The sequence below is a fragment of the Leptonotus elevatus genome, chromosome 18 (genome assembly GCF_054856555.1).
Source record: "Leptonotus elevatus isolate MCC_2025b chromosome 18, RoL_Lele_1.0, whole genome shotgun sequence".
NCBI classification, from domain to species: Eukaryota; Metazoa; Chordata; class Actinopteri; order Syngnathiformes; family Syngnathidae; genus Leptonotus; species Leptonotus elevatus.
Genome location: NC_141256.1, coordinates 3,908,381 through 3,928,339, shown reverse-complemented (window position 1 = coordinate 3,928,339; position 19,959 = coordinate 3,908,381). Strand labels below are relative to the sequence as shown.

The window sequence follows — 19,959 nt, the reverse complement described above, 5'->3', positions numbered from 1 at the left end:
TGGAGGTAAATATGGTATGAAAGTAACTTGTACCTGTAAAAATAAAATAAAAAAAGAACTCATAAACTGCTTAGTTGTGAAAATTACTATAGAGCTACAGAACCCTATTGAATGCTTTACAAGATAGCCTAAACCTATAACCAAAAGTGGACAGTACTCAGCTACTTGTATTTGAGTAACTTTTGGAAAAAAATGTAGTACCTTTATTTTTTCTTGTACTTGAGTAACATTATATTCAAGTATCTGTACTCTTACTATCATAATAAAATGAAAACAAATGGTTTTACTGCGAGTGAATCTTTAACCCTTTATTGTCTGTATTTAATCATTTTATTTTAAATTTTACAATTTCTTGATAAATGTCAGTATTTTTGCAACGTATGCTTTGCAAACACAGTATTTAAAAAACGGCTCCTACACTCTTAGTTTACTCATCACTCACAGTACTCAAATATTTGTGTAAGTATTTTTTCTGCACTTTATAATTTCTTCTTGAGTTAAATTTTCCAATTTAACATTACTCTTATTTGAATATAAATATTGGCTATTCTGCTTTTGAAATGCTAGTCTATCTGTATCACTAAAATGTGAGCAGTGTCACTGTCACCTACCCACTTTAACAAAAGTAACTAGGTAAAATGTTAGTTTATTTATTTTTAATTAAATGAGAATAATCTCATAAATTTCAAAATCTTGCTCAAAAATTGGAGACAACTGCTGGAGACACTGCTGAAGCAGTGAGAAGGATGACCCACTCCCTCAGGAAGCAGCCCAGAGACAGGTGGTGACACCTGGGGGGTATTCCATCAAGCCAGATTAAGGAAAAGCCTGTTTTATTTCGCTGAACCCGGCTTATTTTTAAAAGGAGTTCCGTTCCATCAAGGTGGGTTATATAATTTCCCACTCAGTAACCATGGTAATTTATGCTACAGACCTAACCTGCTCCGGAGCAGGTTAACTGTCAAGCTTAGTTTAGCTGTGTGTCAAAAAAACGTCAAAAGACTGTTCCGTAAGGTGGATTTCTGCACTTGTGCAACGCCTAAAATGGTATATTTGCTTTTGTATAACATTGTATTTAATTAATGACATTTCGGCACATTTAGTTTTTATAAGATGTAATTTAGCACACTACCCTAGAGAGTAGACTTGCATCACTTATTTCATGTAATAAAAATAAAAAGTCCATGAAAATCACATCTCACCACTTTCACTGTTTACAAAATCAGTCGCTTTAATTAAACTAGTTCATAAAGAAGTCTTCAAGTCACACATCAAATGTAACTCCAAGATGCCTTATAATGATTATCATCATTATAAGTGCTCTACATAAATAGAGGGAAATATAGTCACATAAAAAATGCCATCCAACCCACATGGGTCAGGGTTCCCCCCTCTTACCCTCAATCAGTGCCCACCCCAAATTGCTGCTCAGCACCATATATTCTGCTGATGTGAATGTAGCAGGCGGAAATTCCCCGCCTGTGTCTGGCCTCAGTCTTTTTTCTGGTGGCTACAATGGTGGGCAACATATTTACAGCTCAACACCTATTTAGTCTTATTTTTTTATATACATTGTTATAGGCTACTTGCCGACTTGTTGCCATGATCGCTTTTGTCTACTGTTGAGATGTAACAGTGAAGAATAAATATGTAGGTCAATTGGAAGTGCTTTACATTAAATCAATAATTAATAACACTATTAGTGTGAAATACACATCTAACATGAAACAATTATAACTTTTGGCTTCTTTTTTTTTGCCAATAATATTTCCCTCGTCTTATTGATAGCAACAGTATTGCCTTTTTTGGTGAGTCTTGAATTCCTCATACAGCTCCATCAATAACTTTTGTTCTGTTTGTGAGAAGAATACTGCTCTCGTTGTGCTGTCTTTTGACAAAATTGATCGCAAGTTCGCCTATCGACTCATCAAGGCTTCTTGTCTACCCCGGGAGCGTGTACAAAGGCAGGCTATGCAAGCCTGGCTTACGTTAGCCTTGATTAGACGCGGCTGCAATGGGTTAGTGGAACGACTTGCCGCTTTTTTCCGAGATGGTGTTCACTTCTAGCCTCGCTTTTTTGCATGAGCTTTCTTTAGCTGCATTGATGGAATACCTCCCCCCCCGATCTTCAAATCAAGGTTGACACTACCACAGCAATGGATGCAGAAACGGCTCTTCTGGACATCAAATAAAACATTTCAAATGATGCACAATTTTGTTTATTGAATGATACATGTTATTTGATCTGACTATTTCAAATAACTCTCAATATGGATTAAATTGTACTCCTTCAACATTTCAAGCTCAAAATTGGAAGACGTCGAGAAAGCATAATTTCTTCACTTTCCCAAAGGTGATTGCAGTGAAATTCTCTCAGAACAGTCACCAGTGTATCAAGGATTCTCATTTGTTGGACTTCACAGCCACTTTGAAGCAGGTTTGAGGTCACACCATGTGCCACCGTCTAGAGATGGATCAAGAAGTAGCTTTGATTGACTGCATGCTGGCATCTGTGCAAACAGAATGGCTGGGTCAGCATATTCATACAATAAAAAATAATCATAACTTCCTAGCTGGGTCATTATCAAAACACACCCACTGACATTATACGTAATCGGTTAATGGTTTATCTTTATCTTGTTAGCCAGAAAAAAACAATGATTTTGTCACATCTTAATATCAGAAATAGTGGTAATACTGATAGACACAGACATTGTTCATAAACGTTTCCATTTGTATTATTTTTATTTGGTTTCAGTGTTGAAGGCAAATGTGTATGTTTACAAGTGTTAAGAATGATCATTTGAATTTCACTGCAAAACTTGTTTTAACAACACATGGGATACTGTATGTACCATATAGGATTTTGAAATAAAAACGGCAAATATGTCATCATGAACTCACATCATATGAAAGGGTGTCGAGTTTAATATATCTTAGTTCAAGTATACAGGTAGTTTTTGAAGACATTAAAGAAGTGCAGGGACAAGCTATTGATTGTATGTCTCATCATTATTAATGATAAAAACATGGCATAATTTGAGATCAACCCGTTCGCAACGTCGTTCGCTGAACCAATGAGGTTGAGCTTTAGCCCGCCCAAATCCTCCAAAGCCCGCTCTCTTCTTTACAAGTACAAATCACGGAGCTCTACAAGTACGAATAAGTTTTGCACCATCTCTAGCGTGAAAATTGGTGCAGAAATCACATGTCTGGAGAGCAGCAGAAAAAACACTTGTGACTCCTAGTGGCGACTTCTTTGACTACAAGTTGTCATTTCTACCGGTACAAATCACGACTTTTTCAGATACAAATTTACACTTTTTTCTACAGGTACAATTCTTTTTTGTACAGGTACCTTTTGTTGTGTACAGGTACAAAAAAAATTCCAGGCACAATTTCTTTTTTTTTTTACTGGTTCAAATCACGACTTCTACAGATACAAACCTATACTTTTTTCTACAGGTACAATTTTTTTTTTTTTTACTACAACTACATTGTTTTTTACAGATACTTATATATAATCTTGAGTAAGCCCTGGCTGAGTGCAGAGTCAAACCAATAAAGAAAAAATTGTAATACCTTTGTGTTTACCTCCCATGAGCTGATTGTTGTAGATCAATGTAAGCAAAAGTAGGTCCTCTGAGTGAAAATGGTTGTTTTCCAGTTGACTTTCTGTCATCGGGCATTGTGAAGCTAAGACTATACTTTCAGGGATCAATTCTATAGTTCTCGACTTGAGAAATGTGCTTCTGAAGTATTTGGTCTCGTTAACTACGATGATGTGAGAAGATATTCTTTCCTGAGCATGAAGCTGGCAATGAACAATGATTTTTATCATGCATTATTTGCCGTTGATGAACGTTCATTGCTTTGTAATGGAGCATTGATGGAAGGACTATGCTCTGAGTAGGTATTACTAAATGGTTAATTGAAGTGTAGTTGTTTTAATCATTTTTAATCTACAAAAAAACTAAATTGAGATTATTTAAATAATTGTTTCAGCCCTAATAAAACCCATTATATATGTTACTCTTCTAGATGCTCATACAGTTACATAAAGAGCGAGTTTAAAAAATAACATTGGTTTATAAAACCCAGATATGACAGGATCACCAAAGTGTGTACATAAATACAAATACATCATCAAGAGAACAGTGTTCTACACTCAACATGTACAAACTACTCAATAGGAGAGGGATAATCTCCAAGAAAACATTCTCTTTTTCTTTTGCACAACGACTATACCTTACTGACAATTCCGAGATGACGTCATGATGGCTATTCTGCCCTTCAGAAGTTCACTGTTTGAGTTTGTGCAACCTTAGAGCGCCCTCCAGTGGTTGCTTTGTTCATTGTTTTGGTGAGAAGAGAGAATTCCAATGTGGTGCATGTGATGTTAAGAAAATAACACTGTGTATTCATTTTAGTTAATTTAGGACAGTATTAGAGATAAGAGACTGTTGTGCAATGTAACTAGCTATTAGCATGAGAGTGTGTCGTGTACAGTTAGCTAATACACTTTGTTTGTTATTGTTTTTTTGTTTGTTTTTACGACAACCTAAAGAGGGTAATGGTCAGAGGCCATTGTTCAAATAAGCAGCTCAAAAGGAAAACAAAGTCTGGTTATTTGGAACGTCGTTAACTCGCTGTCTAGCTGGTGAAATCTCGAAGCTTCGGAGCGAGGACAGCATAATGGCCGTCAATTTGGTGAACAAATATGCTCATTGAAAAGCGTTGGACTTTGGATTGTTGTAATTTGATTTGTGAGGATTATTTTGATTTCAAAAAGTGATGAGATGTATGTATGATGTCACAGGAAAAAGCATTACAATCCGCTATTTGTTTTCACTGTATAAAGGAAGCATATAAATGGGGACATATCAGAAATGCCCGGACGTTCGGAAATGTCAACAGAAGTTTTCAAAAAAACATAACACACACCTAATAAGAATTAATAATACCCCACAGCTAGTTTTAATAACAGCCTATTAGAGACACATGACTGCAAGAGCATGTAGCATAGAAGTAACTTACAGTTATGGTTTGTACTAAATAATCACAAATAATTTAGCTAATAATAGCTTCATGTCTGATGATTTAGTACAAAAAAAATAAAAAAATAAAAAATATTTTTTAATACAATTAACCTTAAGGAGTAAATCAATATTAAAATGGGATATTTAAAAGATGCTAAACTCCAGTTAACATGACTCTCTCTGGCCTTGACTCTGAGTCTGGCCTTGACTCTGAGTCTGGCCTTGACTCTGAGTCTGACCTTTCATCTTCATGCGTCTTTGATTTCATCCAAGAGAGCAGAGAGATGCTTCCCTCGACTGCTTGGTGTAGCTCCTTTTTTTTTCTCCCCTTTTCAGCCTCTCCTTTCTAGGCATTATGCTACAATTACATAATAAATAGACCAATTGTAACCAAACAGACCAATGGCATGAGAATTAATAAGACTGACTGTTGTCATTACAAGAAGGCAAAAGGGTATTTTCACAGGCAATTGACAATTCCAAACATCCGGGCATTTCTGATATTTCCACAATGCAACTTAATGCAAATGCTTTGATCACCAATGACGTATTGAATTGTTTTTGCCTGTGACTACTAGCATAATACAAACCAGACACAAACAACAGTTCATCATATTTTGAAGTCAAAATAATCCCCACAAATCAAATTACAATAATCCAAAATCCAATGCTTTTCAATGCACGGATCACAGAGAGCTTCCTTTCACCGTCATTAGTCTTACTATGTGGTCGTTATCTATTATTGAATTAGCATATAGCAGTTTAAACTAGGTGGCTAATATCGGCTAATTTATGCTCAGTTGTTTGTGCTTTATGAGACATGCTACTTCACAACAAAATAATTTTAGGTAGGGAATAGAAGGCAAACAAACAATAAAAGTTCACTGGATTGAACACAGTTACCTGGCTGGGGTGGAGCAGCAGGGGAAGGAGATGCGTGTGTGTCTGTGGGCAATAAGCGTTCACGTGACAAAGGAAGCGAGCGAGCGCGAAAGTTAAATCGGGTGCCAGCGCGCGAGCGAGCGCAGGGGACGTATAGTTGTTGTTTTTCACACGCGATTAATCATGCAGCTTTTCTAAAAGATTGTGTCAACATTGACCTGTCCTCAGTAAAATGTTTATTTAAAAAACACACAAAAACGAACTTTCCAAAGGGCACTTTTTTTTTTAGAGAGAGAGAGGGCAGAGGGGCAAGGGTGTGAGCACCACTAGGGGTCAAGCTGTGCACGCCAGTGACATTAGTCATTCCCCACATATGTGTTATTTATTTATTTACTGCAAAATATTTACCAATTTTGAGTGTTAAATATGGTTTGCTTTCTTTGATGATGCAATGATACAAAGAAAGTTGACACATGACTGTGAAACTGTCTGTTAAATTGGAATGGCATTCAATGGCGTAGGCCGTTTTGAGTTTGATTTACTAGTTCACAATTGTTTCTCTTCAAATCGAATAAATCTTTCGCCTTTTACTAAAGATTTCCATGGGGAGGAGCAACAAGAGTCTCTCTTAATTTGTTTTGATGCAGAAAGGTTTTCTTTCTGAATTTGGTGAAAATACATATCTGAACACGAATGCTGACACTAATGCAGCAAAGTTTTTTTTTTTGCTGTGAATATTGAATAGTTTTAGATTAATTCCCAGGAGCTCCTAAATTGTTCCATACTCCGTAGTTGTTAGGTGTACAGCTAATCTGTGCGATACTGTATCCACGATTCATGACTTGGAGATATAACATCAAACTACTGTAGGCTACATGAAAAACTGACAATTTACTTTTAGTAGTACAAATTGTGGTTTCCAGAGATTTATACTTCAAATGATATATTTACAGTACAAGGAACACCTATAAAAGTGTTTTTTACAATACATAGGGGAGCTGAGAAATTATAAATATATTTTGACAACACCAAAATAATGGAGAAGTATGCTACACAGAATTCTGATGTGGACATAGCTTCACCTAAGAAAAATGCAGTGTCATCCCTGCTTTTATTGTAAAGTTGATAAAAATATAATATCAACTCTTGTATTAACAATGACAGCTCTGCAACAACTACTCTGAACATATCCTTTCCATCAATGCTCTGCTACAAAGCAATGAGCACTCATCAACAGCAAAAAACATAAATAATGCTTTTATGCCAGCTTCACGCTCAGGAAATAATACTTTGGTGATCCTGTCATATCTGGGTTTTATAAACCAATGTTATTTTTAAAATTCGCTTTTTTCCTTAACTGTATGAGCATCTAGAAGAGTAACATATATAATGAGGGTTTTTTTTAGGGCTGAAACAATTATTTAAATAATCTCAATTTAGATTTTTTGTAGATATATATTTTTTTAAGTACTACACTTCAATTAACCTCTTAGTATTAACTACTCAGAGCGTAGTCCTTCCACCAATGCTCCATTACAAAGCAATGAAAGTTCATCAATGGCAAAAAATGCATGATAAAAATCATTGTTCATTGCCAGCTTCACGCTCAGGAAAGAACATCTTCTCTCATCATCATAGTTAGCGAGACCAAACTCTTTAGAAACGCATTTCTCAAGTCAAGAACTATAGAAATGATCCCTGATAGTATAGTCTTAACTCAGCAATGTGTGGTGACAGGATTTCACCTGGAAGACAACCATTTTCACTCAGAGGATCTACTTTTGCTCACACTTATCTAAAGCTCATGGATGGCAAAAAAATTATTATTCATCACTTTTGTTAAACATGTCTGAGAGTGTTCACTCGACCAGTGAACAAACTCTGCTTGCTAGAAGAAGCGGCTCAGAAAGAAGGAACTTCATTTAAAAAAGAAAAAAGTAGGGAGATTTCCAATTGGCTTGTATTACGTTCATAAACAATGTTATTGCAATTTGAAGTTAAGTTTAAAAGTTAGTCATTGCTTAGTCTGCCTGCCTAACCAATTAGGGGCCGGATAATGTTGGAGCCAATTGTGTATTGGTTAAATTTGTAGTAAGTTCTACATATTGTATATTGTCGCTAAAATTAATGGTGACTATTATTTCATGCATATATTAGAATTTCTGTTTAAAATTGCAAAGAGACAAATTCTTTAGATATTTCTTTATTGGAACTATTTTTTGGGATAGTCACGTGACTAACGAATGTGTAGATAAAAATGGCAGCAGGGTGTACGTTGGACAGATGAAGCCAGCTCATGATAGAAGCGACATCGTTTTTTGCCCAGACGATTTGACCTTTTTTAGACGTGCTTGTACAATTTTTATTTTGTGTTTTATTAAATAGTAAACTTCAAGACGTGGTCCTATGGTTTGTGTTCAAGACTCATCGTTATTCTGGCTTCAAGGGTGTTCGTTTTTTGTGGAATAACACCTACACTAACTACTCAGAATATATCGCTTCCATCAATGCTCCATTACAAAGCAACAAACGTTCATCAATGGCAAACAACTTATGATAAAATCATTGCTCTTTAATAGATAATGCTTTTTTTAGGGGCAAAGCAAAATACAAAGCTTTAATATTTTTTTATTCTAACTCAAGCACGGCTGAAACAATTATTTGAATAATCTCAAGTAATTGATCAACTAGGTTTTTTAAAACTTCAAATAAATGTAAATTAGCTACACTTCAATTTAACATTTAACACTAACTACTCAGAGCATATTCCATCAATGCTCCATTACAAAGCAGCGAATGTTCATTAATGGCAATCAACGTATGATAAAGTCATTGCACTTTGCCAGCTTCACGCTCAGGAAAAAAAAAAATTATCTCATCATTGTAGTTAACGAGACCAAACACTTTAGAAACACATTTCTCAAGTCAAATACTATAGAAACAATCCCTGAACATAAAGTCATAGCTTCAGAATGCCAGATAACAGGATGTCACCTGGAAAACAACCATTTTCACTCAGAGGACCTACTTTAAAACAAAAAACAAAAAGGTATTACAAATTTTTCCTTTATTGGTTTGACTCTGCACTCTTTTCTCAGCTCTCTTATGTATTGTAAAAAACCAACGCTTTTATAGGTGTTCCTTATACTGGAAATACATGAACTAGAATAACTGTTAAGCCTGAAAAGTCATGAGTTGGACCAACGTTAGAGTTTTTAATTTTTTCATGTAGCCTACAGTAGTTTGATGTTATTTCTCCAAGTCATGAGTCGTGGATACAGTATCGCACAAATTAGTTGTACACCTAACAACTATTGAGAATGGAACAATTCAAGAAGTTCTTGGATTTCATCTAAACTCTTCAATGTTCATAGCAAAAAAGGTCTGATGTTGCAGAGCATCAAAACATTGAGATAGACTCTTGTTTTTCCTCCTCTCAAAAACCTTTAGTAAAAGGCAAAAGATTTATACAAACTGAAGAGAATCAAGAGTGAACTATCAAAACAAGCTCGAAATGGGCTATGCCATTGCCTGCCATATAATTTTAACAGGTTTCACAGTTAAATAATGTGTAAACTGTTACTTTGTAACATTGCATCACCAAAGAAAGCAAACATTTTTCAACACTCAAAATGTATAATTTGCCCCAAAATAAATACATAATATTAATAACACACATATGTGGGGACTGACTAATAGTATAGATTAAAAAAAAAAAAAAAAAAAAAAAATATATATATATATATATATATATATATATATATATATATATATATATATATATATATATATATATATACCCTGTTTAGAACCATCTTGGATATGGTTCTGCAGCGCCGGTCGTCTGGGCCGTGTCGTCACCTGTCATCTGACTGTCCGACAGCTGTGGTGGAGCCAGTTTTTTATAAATGGGGGGTCAGGGAGGGGCCAAGGATACTTAGTATACGCATCCAAAGATTATGCCAAATACTTTTGTTTTATAAACAATTAATTTCAAACGGAGTCTCTAAATGTTGAAATATATTTAAGTACATATTATAGCACATGTAAGAGGTTCAGGAAATGCATGGATGGATTATAGCACACAGGCGATTTTTGCCCATAATGTGCTGGACAAAATGTACAATATTCGACCAATAAACAATTAACAGTGTTTAACATGAATGAAATTTGCAATTTGTTTAAAATGGGAAATTTGTTTTGTTTAAGGACCAAGTCATGTTTTCTTGTTTAATTTTCCACACACCCTATGAAAATACAAATAAATGTGTTACTCTTAACACTTTATTTACAACCACATAATGTTACTAATGTTATTATTTAATAATGATGTTATTAAATATTGCTATTAAACCCCACACTTCTAAACTAAAAACATTAGGGCATAAATACTAAGTGCTAAACTGTATTCTTCAAGCTGTTTTGTGTGTGATGATTAAATCTCTTATTTTGAAATCCATGCTTTTAATTTGGAAGGCCGCTCCATACTTCTGTTTCCTGTTTCAGATCTTTGTCATTCAGCTCATGGATTTATTTTTAGCTTGTGCAAAGCAACTTTAACTTATTGATGTCCGTTAAAAACAATCTATCTGAATATAAAATAGTTTAAACACTCACTCACATCTCACGGGGAAACTAACATGACATTGCTAAAAACGTGTCATCTTGATGTACTGTTCCGAAGTGTCTTTATGGGACTTGGGAGATTCTTCTTCTCCAGACTCCTATTGAGGTGGATTACAGAGGGGGGTGGATGAGGGAAAAATTGGGGGGAGGGGTTGTGCCACTGATGATAACTGATCAATTTAAGTGGATAAAAGTCTAAACATTGAATACTATTTAAAAAGTGAGTTTGAGGTGGTGTTAACATAAAGCACTGTGGGCTTCCATGAAGTACCCGTATGGTATACAGGAGAGCACATCTGTCCACTAAAAGATGATTTGATGTGTATCTCAATACATAGAGTACGATGTGATTCAAGGACGGTTCGATTTTAAAAAGCAACAATTCAATTCAGATTGATTCAGTGGGATTCGATTCCAATTGATATGATACGGTTCAGTTCGAGAAGAGATGCAATGAGTTTCTTGTCATTTAGTGCTTTAAACGGGCCGGCAGTAGCACGTCTCAATTTTAGCTTCTAGCATACCGGGACCTCCTACAAAGTAGAGGGACATCACTTGAGCCTCTTGTTCTATTTATTTCTTGCGCTTTGTGATACTCATATGGGTGGTCTGAGTCGAGTGTGTGGCAGAAAAAGGGCATGAAGAAGAAAGACGAGAGAACAATGTAAACGTAAACGCAAGTTGGAACGAGTTGTCTATGCAGTCATTGGTTGAAAACTGTTGAACTCACAAATGTTGGCGTGGCTTTAAAAAGAGAACCCGGGCTGGTGAGGAGGCAGGTCACGAAGACACAGGACATGTTAATCTTGCAAGTGAAAAGCACAGATTGACTTGTTGCCAGTGATGTAATTGCACAGATCAAGAATATTTTTATTTTAATATGGGGTGATTCATTGAAAATCTTCATAGAAAACATGTGTACAAATGCGTGCCAGAATGCGCTTCAGGATGCAAAATTAGAGGTAGATACACAAAGACATTTCAGTTCCCAAGCATCTTAATGGGCGGGCACAGGCAGGAAGTGGGCGAAAAAGCCATGTTGGACATTGGTTCTCAGCCAAGGTAGGGTCGTTGAGCCAAGTGAGCAAATCCAGCGCGTTCAGGGTATCCTAAAACGGGTGGTACAAACTGTGGTTTTCTCTGTGTCTAGGCCTCTGGATTGTAAAACTCGGCGGCAAAACGTGCCCCACCATTGAAATGAGTTGGATGTGTGCAGTTACGCTTTATGTCCAGCAGAGGAAGACAAATCCTGCCCAGCCAAATTATCCTTGCCAGTGTTTCTGAACGTGACTAAATTGATTCCATTTTTCTTCTTTATTTCTGCTGTACACTTGCATACTAGAGCTGCACAGGACTGGGAAAAATATGTGATATAGTTGTTGAATATAGCAATATCGATATTGCAATATTTAACATGTAACTAAAGAAATGACATTATGAAATTATTAACTAATGAAAGAATTACATTTTTTTTCATGCGACAAAATAAGCAAGCTCAATGTATTCTTAACTATTGGATGGCAATGCACATTTAAGTGCGTCTGACTGGTCAAATTCAGAAGAAAAGCATACAATATTACAATATCATACATAAAAAAAGCATACAATTCCATAAGAAACTTATTGCATGTCTTTGCGGCCATTAAAAAATAAATAATTGTGTGTGTGTGTGTGTGTGTGTATTAGGGGTGTCAAAATGAGTGCGTTTATTTCAAGTTAATTTAAGGTTCCTTTAACGCCACAATTTTTTTAACGCACGATTAATTGCCGCCCCTTACTTGGAAAGCCTGTACTGGGGGAATTCCAGTCGCAGCAAGCACGTCCACATCAAAATTTAGCAGCAACACTTAATAATAATCCATATATTTGTGGAGACTGGGGTCAAGTTGCATTTTACAATTTAAAAAATGTGCAGAATTTCTCAAGTTACTTCATAAAGATTAGATAGCTCTTAATATGAAAAGAAAAATGCACTGAGCTGTCACCAACATCTAACAAATGCAATTATGCCATCTAGTGGCAGAAAAATGACATCAACACAAACCAATATCATACTCGTTTTTTACACAGTACATCTTTTTAATTTTAACTCAATTTAAGAACTATTATGAAATTACTGTATCAATGACTAAAAGATACAGCCAGATATATATTTAGTTTAGTCCACCTTTATGTTAACAAAAGTATAAAAACCTAGAATTTTTTTTTTTATCGTACATTTAGATATAAAATTAGTACTAAGTTAACTAATGAAGTCATGCGATTACACCCCTATACATATACATATATATATATATATATATATATATATATATATATATATATATATATATATATATATATATATATATATATATATATATATATATATATATATATGGGCTGGCATGACTCAGGTGTGTTCAGCGCCCACCCCAGAGGTTGTGAGCCGTGACCATGATGCTGAACCCTCAGTTGCTCCTCATGCTGCGTATTCAGTAGGTGAATGGTGAGTCAGTGTGCCTTGTAGGTGGAAAAAAAGCCAGTTTCCATTTAAAACACTGCATGTGAATGAACTTGTCCGTACATAAGGCACTTCCTTCAGAGATATATCTCGTCAATAAAACACAATTCCATACCATCATATATTTTAAAGTGGAACGGTTCGATGCACTTGCATCTTTTAAACCAAAACCGATTTTCCGATTCAAATATTTTTATTTTGTCACACCACTAATTGGCCAAATTGACTTCATTTATTTAGTAATTTCAATTCAATTCAGAGTCTTACTTAAATGCAATTTTTAATTGGAAGTATCTGCACTTCCAATTAAGTAGGGAGACCGGGGCTAGTTGTATCACGGGTAAGTTGTCACATTGCATTTTTCTTCTTGAGGGCGCAACAAAAAAGTGTAATAGTTTTCTTTGTATAAACAGTCAGGGGTTGTGTACTGTCTGAGAAGAGAATGGCACGTTGTGAGCTGAGATGAGTGCCTGTTATGTTTTGCACAACCCAAAGTAAAATTTGTCCAGTTAAGTTTTGCACAACTCAAAGTAAACATTTTCAACTTTCAACTAGTTTGCTAGGTTTTGTTTCATTGTTCCAAAATTGATTTTCCAGTTGTTGGAACTACAGTATGCACACGTTTCATGATGAACCATCCATAAATCCATTATCTGAAATGCTTTATAAAAAAAACTAATCAATTTAATCTCAAATTTCCAGTATAAAGGGACAGTGTGTATTATTTAGAGCCATCTAGTAGGGAATTAATAATTCATTAATTTTCAACATTTTAATAATAAGCAAAAAAAATGTCTTATCACACATCAACGTACAATATTTTGTATGTAATCGTTCGTCTAGTAATCATTAATATTAGAGGAGGCTGACATGTTTCGCCGCCATCTTTCTGCTACGAACACCCAAAGGAGAAGAACTTCGTGGACGTAGTTAGCCTCTGGTGTTAGTTGCAGATTGTGTCGGTCCGCCGCTTACATTCCACAGATGGGGCAAGCAGGTGGCCGTCGTCGAGTCCCGTGATTCAGGCTTCAGCAGCTTGTTTCATAATTTGCTCACACTAGTTTTTGCTAGCTTCTCCTGCTAACTACTTTTGTTAGCCACTGTTGCTTGCTTCCTCCCTCCAAATAATTGGTAGTAATTGGTGGTAGGCTTGCATGTGCTTCAAAATTGTTGCATTCTATTATTTCACCATTAGATGGCACTAAATTCCACACACTGTTCTTTAAGGGAAGCAAGACAGGCATTTGAGGCTGAGAGCTATGACCTACATGCCAGCCGTTCCTAAGGACTTTAATGTATTTCATAATAAAATAAATAAATACATTTTTATTTTTAAATTAAATTTTAAATTAAAAAATAAAAAATTCATAATTTTATGTTAAGTTTGCTCAATGACTATGGTAAATTTTCAAAATCAATGATAAACAATTTATCTGGCTGTAAAAACAAACAAAAACAAAACAGGATAATTTGTTTTATTAGTTGCAAAATCCAGTGTGACAGTTTACCACATAAAGTGTGACAATTTACCTATTGGTGGGGCAACATGCCACATGTTCACTACCTCTATTTGATGGCTTACAACTCTGCACTGACACAAAGTATGAAAATAGTACAAAGTACAAAAATATACCTAAGACTTTGGTTTTTCATCTGGTATACATTTTGTTTATATGTGATGTATTGATTCCAAGAAATATATAAAAGTATAAAAAAGTGATGCAACTAATCCCGGTCTCCATACTCTTGCCGCATCGTAGGTTTTGGGATACCTGGCATAGCAGACACGCAGCAGGGTGACGACTGATAATTTGGCTGCGTGGAGCACTTGTATAGCAGGGATCAAAATTCCACCATTGCTCTCGCGGGACATCCCCCCAGGCTTTGAATCATCGCGAAGTTTCGTGTTGTTTTGTATTTTTGGTGGCAGCCGGCAGACGCTAGCAGTAGCAAACCCAATGGAGGCAAGTCCAAGAAAGGTGGAGACTCCTGCTCAACTTCCTGCACAATACTCTTGAAGCACCGCCAGGAGAGAAGGGAGGCTGCTGCTCGGGCAAGGGCGAATGGATATACGGCTCTCTTTTCACCCCTAATTACAACCACATCGTAGTTCACTGTTTATACGCCCATCTACCTGGCTTGTAGCGCGCTAGTTAGCCGCGAGCCTTGCCGAAAAGAGATTGGCAACGTTTGATAGCAAAGGCGGCGCGAAGGACGGGAATGGGTGAGTTTTCCATGATGTGGCGCTCGTCTTGTTTGCGTATGTGTGTTTGAAACGCCAAACGTTTCTTTTCGCCACAACGTACACTAAGTAAAGCCCCGTAAAGCATTCAAAGCTTATGTCGGTGTCTTAAGTCATGTCGCGAGCGTTTGACGAACGGTGGTTAAAGTAAGCAATCCATTTAGGTTAGCTTAGCCTAGAAACGAGCAAGCTAGCAAAGTCAAGCGAATAAACGCCTCCTCGTCTTTCTGCATTTCTCGCTATGCTGACGTAAACAATCTTAAAACTGCTGTCACGTAATACAGTTAAACCACTGAACAACAATACTGGACATAGTTGTTCATGTCTTAATATTGTCAAGTTGGCTGTGCACGTGAGTCGAACTAACCTAACAGTCAGGTAACTTAAGTTAATTTAGTTGATGTGACTTATTATTTATAGTTTATCTTTTGACTTGGCAGCACACCCTTGCTATGTTTCCACGCAGTCTTAATATGAAAAGGTGTGTTTTGGTGTGACTATTTACATGAGGACAAGCAACTCTGCTCGTCAAAGTGATTTATCGATCAGTTTGGTGAGTAAATAGCATTGTTCATCTTGAAGTAAAGGTTCACATGGATGTCTTTTGATATTAAAGGTAGGAGTGAATGATCAATATTCTTCCCCGAGAGTTGTTAAATATCTGATCACATCATAGCATTCAATTATAAATACAATTATTTTGCTTGACGTTCAGACTGTTGCTATTTATCCTGATGCTTTTTTTTATTGATGTTCTTGTTGTCTCAGTTTATTAGATTGATTTGGTGTCATGTATGGATTGCTCTACAGTACCTCACTTGGCCATTTATCTTGAAGATGTTCTGCACTGAATTATGCAACCTTCCTACCGCATCTTTTGAGTGTGTTTCAAAGATGTGCATGTGGTTGTGTGCAGTTCAGTGACTTTGCTATGTTGCAAAACAGGTTCTAAACCTGACATGGTTGGCAAAGGGTGTTTTGAAGAGATTGTTGCTATTTGCGTGTGTTCTTGTATAACTGGTATAAAAATAATGTAGTGTAGCATAATAACAAAGGCAGTACTTTCAAAAATAGATTTAAAGGGTACTGCTTAAGAACACGGAGTTAAAAAAACATCTTTAATGTACTGTAGCATGTATAATAAAGTACTTTAAAGAGGTTTAAAGGGTACTGCACAAGTGCACAGATTAAACAAAAACAATCTGACATTGGATTTCTTCATTAGGCAATTTTCTTTTCAAGTGACAGATACAGATAGAATATAATGGAGATTATATTTACATCTGAAACAACTCACATGCAAACCACTATATGCTGCCACGAAAACTTAAGTGACAACATCGAGCAACAACAACACAGAAGTAATCAAATATTACATGCTTAGTTTTTAATTTGGCATGAAGTTACACCTTATTGGGTTTTGAGTGTCCACTTGTGTGTTGTCTGTATATAAGGCACTGATATTTGTATTTTGTGGGAACCAGTCTTGCGATTACCGTTTAGTTGATTGGTCATTATCTACATATGGTCATGACCTCACTTGAATCGGAGGATATACAGTTACATTCATGGTTCTCATCCAAAGTGAAAACCAAAGCCTCAAATGTGGATATTTGAAAGCATGTTTTAGGTTAGGATTTAAAAAAAACGACATTCCCTAATATTATTAGTGTCTTCAGTTGGTTTGAAGGGCTGTGTGAATGTGGAAAGTGTTGACAATGTTGTTTGACAACAGACCTTTTGAAATTTGTTTTGTAGCTAGTTCATTTGTAGCCCACTCTCTAGTTTTTCCCAGCTCAATACTATACTTCTCACGGAGGTATGCTTTTCCACAGTTGGCAAATGACTGAGGGTATTTCAGCTCTGTTTGAACATGTTCATGGTCTGTATGTGACTCTGTAGTGTTCTCTTTCTGTCTCTCATGCTCTGTCTCTCATGCTCTCTCTCTCACTATATCTACATCTCTCTCTCTCTCTCTCTCTCTCTCTCTCTCTCTCTCTCTCTCTCTCTCTCTCTCTGTAGTGTTCTCTTTCTGTCTCTCATTCTCTCTCTCTCATTCTCTCTCTCTCTCTCTCACTGTTCTCGAAGCTATGGATAATAGTAGATATTAGATCAAGTTACTTTGTTGCAGTTAGAGTATGAAAATAAAGCATTGAATATGACTGTGAAAACAATTTGTTCTCTATTTTCAAGAGCACATGATAGAACGGTTAGAACCCTATGCTCTATTTAGAGTGGGACCAAAAGTAACATTTGGAAGAAAGTAAAATAAAGAATTGAAAAAATAATAAAAGTCACTCAAGGGTTGATGAATGAATTCACGATCTTCAGTTTGGGAGACTGCCACACTACCACCTGACTTATGCGACTCCTACTGTTTGATGAGGAACGAATTCACGATCTTCAGTTTGGGAGACTGCCACACTACCACCTGACTTATGCGACTCCTACTGTTTTCTTATATCCAAGAGGAGTTACGAAGATTCCAGCTGACACGAGCGATGCACGAACACACAGCAGGAGCTGCGTGGCTCAGGGAGTAGATTAGCTGTCTCCCAACCTGAAGTTGTTGATATGCTCCTCAGCCCTTGGTGTAAATGACTGTATTTCGATTAATCCAAGAAACCTATAATTTATTAGGCTAGACTTGTGCGATATGGACAAAATGTTGTATTTTATATGCCTATAATGAAAAATTTAGCTAAAATTATTATTTTCCGTTATTGAATGAAGTTAAAGCAATTTCCTCTATCCTTTTTCAATTTATTCATAATATTAATATTTAAAATAAAAAATACAATTAATAAAAAAAACAAGTAAAGCACTGCAGCAGTTAAATAAATACCATTAAAAATACCGATGTTTATTAACACTTTTTCTTTTCATACCGATATCAGTAGAAGTATTCAACTCTTGAGTACCCATACTACTACTACTTTGGTACATAAAATTTACAGTCCCGTCGGCCCGATACTGATACCTGGTGGTAACTCATCCTTTCCAAATTCAAAATATCTGTTTCTTGTATAACCACTTTTCAAGGCATGCAGTCAAGTGCAAATAATCAACAGTCAGATAGTGGGCATTTTTTGCTTGTTTGTCTGTTTAGGGGTGGGAAATTCCGAGATTCCTTGATGTTGTGTTTTTGTCTTAGTACACATTGTTGCTTCTTTGTAGCTGTGCATGTTTGATTTTCTCTCAAAACAAGTGTGTAATGCAAACATATGTAATACGTGGGTTGAAGTAAAGAAGAGTCATTGTTAGGTTTGCTAAGTTTGAGCTATGAGGTTTGTGAAATGTCCACATCCTGACAGACTGTAATGTGTGAAAACTTCCGGCTCTCATACAGAAGAGCATCTGTGTATGTTCCTGTGTCTTGCTTGGGTGATCTCCTCGCACATCACGTTGCACATCAGCAACATCTCTAAGCAGGAACCAATGCAATCGTTAGTTTCCATGTTAATCATTGAAGTGTTAGAGTGGGAAGGATAAGGGAGCACAATGATTGGCTCACATGTGTGGCCCTGACCATTTATTTCCCCTGCGCTTTTCCTTCCTCCTGCCTTGAAAAACGACACAGTACACATGGACAAAAAGTTCGTTGATTAAACATAATATAATCTATGGAGCCCCTAATCGGACGCAGAAAGGGAAAAAATGATATTACTATGGGTTCAGTGAAAACTAAGCATTCCTTAAAGATAAAGCAAAATATCAATCCAAAAGCAAGAGTAAAGTGCAGTCAAAAAAAAAATGTTTTTCACTTGCTGACAGTCATAACATTAAAAAAATGTATAAATAAAAAATAATAATTAAATGCACAATGTACTGCAGCTGCTTTAATGATAAATAACAATTTCATGCTACAACATAAGCATTTGTTTTATTTATGTGTGTGCGTGCCGTGCATGTGTTTAACAGAGTTAAATGTGTGTGTTGTTCTGTACCAATTTTTGCATGCATTTGTTGTGTGGCTTGACGCAATTCCTAGCTTTTGTGCTAAGGCCTGCCTCAAAAGGCACAGGATTTGGTCGCACCCTTTTTTGGGGAGATGCAGCATTACCATATTTGCTGATGTATAGTCGTCCCAATTTGCATACTGTAGGTTCATATGGCATAAAGATTGACAGTGACTCAAGTTATATTTGCAAGTTTTTTTTATTGCATTACAAATCAATTATTTAATATAACTTTAAAGAAAGACATTGGAGGAAAAAAGACTTCTTTTATGTGAACATTGATTTGTTCAACACAGGATCCAGCTCTTATAGGGAGGCCTCCAAATCATCTTCCCCTTAGGAAAACCAAAGCTTCACAGCCTGCCTAGCATAATAATCAAATCAATGTTTCCCAACCAGGAGTACGTGAGCACTCCATTGATTGATGAAAATAAAACTGTTATACTATGACTCTAAATGTTATTCTTGTTCAGTGTTTGCCTGCTGTTGAAAGGGGACTAATGTAAAGTCACTCCTGTTTTTGGTGGCAAATGTTTTAAGAATTATATGTAAGAAAGGCAGGTTTATTCTTTATTTTTTTATTCATTTACCTACCAACCACTAGAATGTAGGATATAAATCTAGTTATTGGATTAGGTATTGTAAACTTAAGTGATTAGATGCACCGTTGATTGTAATTAGGTAAAATAGCAAAGTGATTTCATTTCA

At 36.0% G+C, this 19,959-nt stretch overlaps 1 protein-coding gene, 5 non-coding genes and 1 pseudogene across 8 annotated transcripts in view; 3 read left to right on the top strand and 4 right to left on the bottom strand.

Annotated features, from left to right (window-relative positions):
• Nucleotides 1–3,698: 3,698 nt before the first annotated feature.
• On the top strand, nucleotides 3,699–3,914 carry LOC147158297 (small nucleolar RNA U3). The gene has a single exon (XR_015091023.1). It is a non-coding gene; the product is annotated as a small nucleolar RNA U3 (small nucleolar RNA).
• A 2,555-nt stretch (nucleotides 3,915–6,469) lies between these two features.
• LOC147158296 (U5 spliceosomal RNA) lies at nucleotides 6,470–6,585 on the top strand. The gene has a single exon (XR_015091030.1). It is a non-coding gene; the product is annotated as a U5 spliceosomal RNA (small nuclear RNA).
• A 510-nt stretch (nucleotides 6,586–7,095) lies between these two features.
• Nucleotides 7,096–7,270, bottom strand: LOC147158295 (small nucleolar RNA U3; annotated as a pseudogene).
• A 149-nt stretch (nucleotides 7,271–7,419) lies between these two features.
• On the bottom strand, nucleotides 7,420–7,635 carry LOC147158294 (small nucleolar RNA U3). Its single transcript, XR_015091022.1, has one exon. It is a non-coding gene; the product is annotated as a small nucleolar RNA U3 (small nucleolar RNA).
• Nucleotides 7,636–8,672: 1,037 nt separating this feature from the next.
• LOC147158293 (small nucleolar RNA U3) lies at nucleotides 8,673–8,889 on the bottom strand. The gene has a single exon (XR_015091025.1). It is a non-coding gene; the product is annotated as a small nucleolar RNA U3 (small nucleolar RNA).
• Nucleotides 8,890–9,301: 412 nt separating this feature from the next.
• Nucleotides 9,302–9,415, bottom strand: LOC147158292 (U5 spliceosomal RNA). Its single transcript, XR_015091034.1, has one exon. It is a non-coding gene; the product is annotated as a U5 spliceosomal RNA (small nuclear RNA).
• Nucleotides 9,416–14,820: 5,405 nt separating this feature from the next.
• cd2ap (CD2-associated protein) overlaps nucleotides 14,821–19,959 on the top strand; it is a 39,465-nt gene continuing 34,326 nt past the window's right edge. Inside the window, exon 1 of one of the 3 annotated variants that reach the window (XM_086061028.1) lies at nucleotides 14,821–15,274. In XM_086061028.1, coding sequence (XP_085917154.1) covers nucleotides 15,271–15,274 — 4 coding nt within the window. In that variant the 5' untranslated portion in view covers nucleotides 14,821–15,270. Of the gene's footprint in view, nucleotides 15,275–15,420; nucleotides 15,440–15,492; nucleotides 15,671–19,959 lie in introns of those variants that run through there. The other 2 variants (XM_086061030.1, XM_086061029.1) reach the window with 2 other exon arrangements.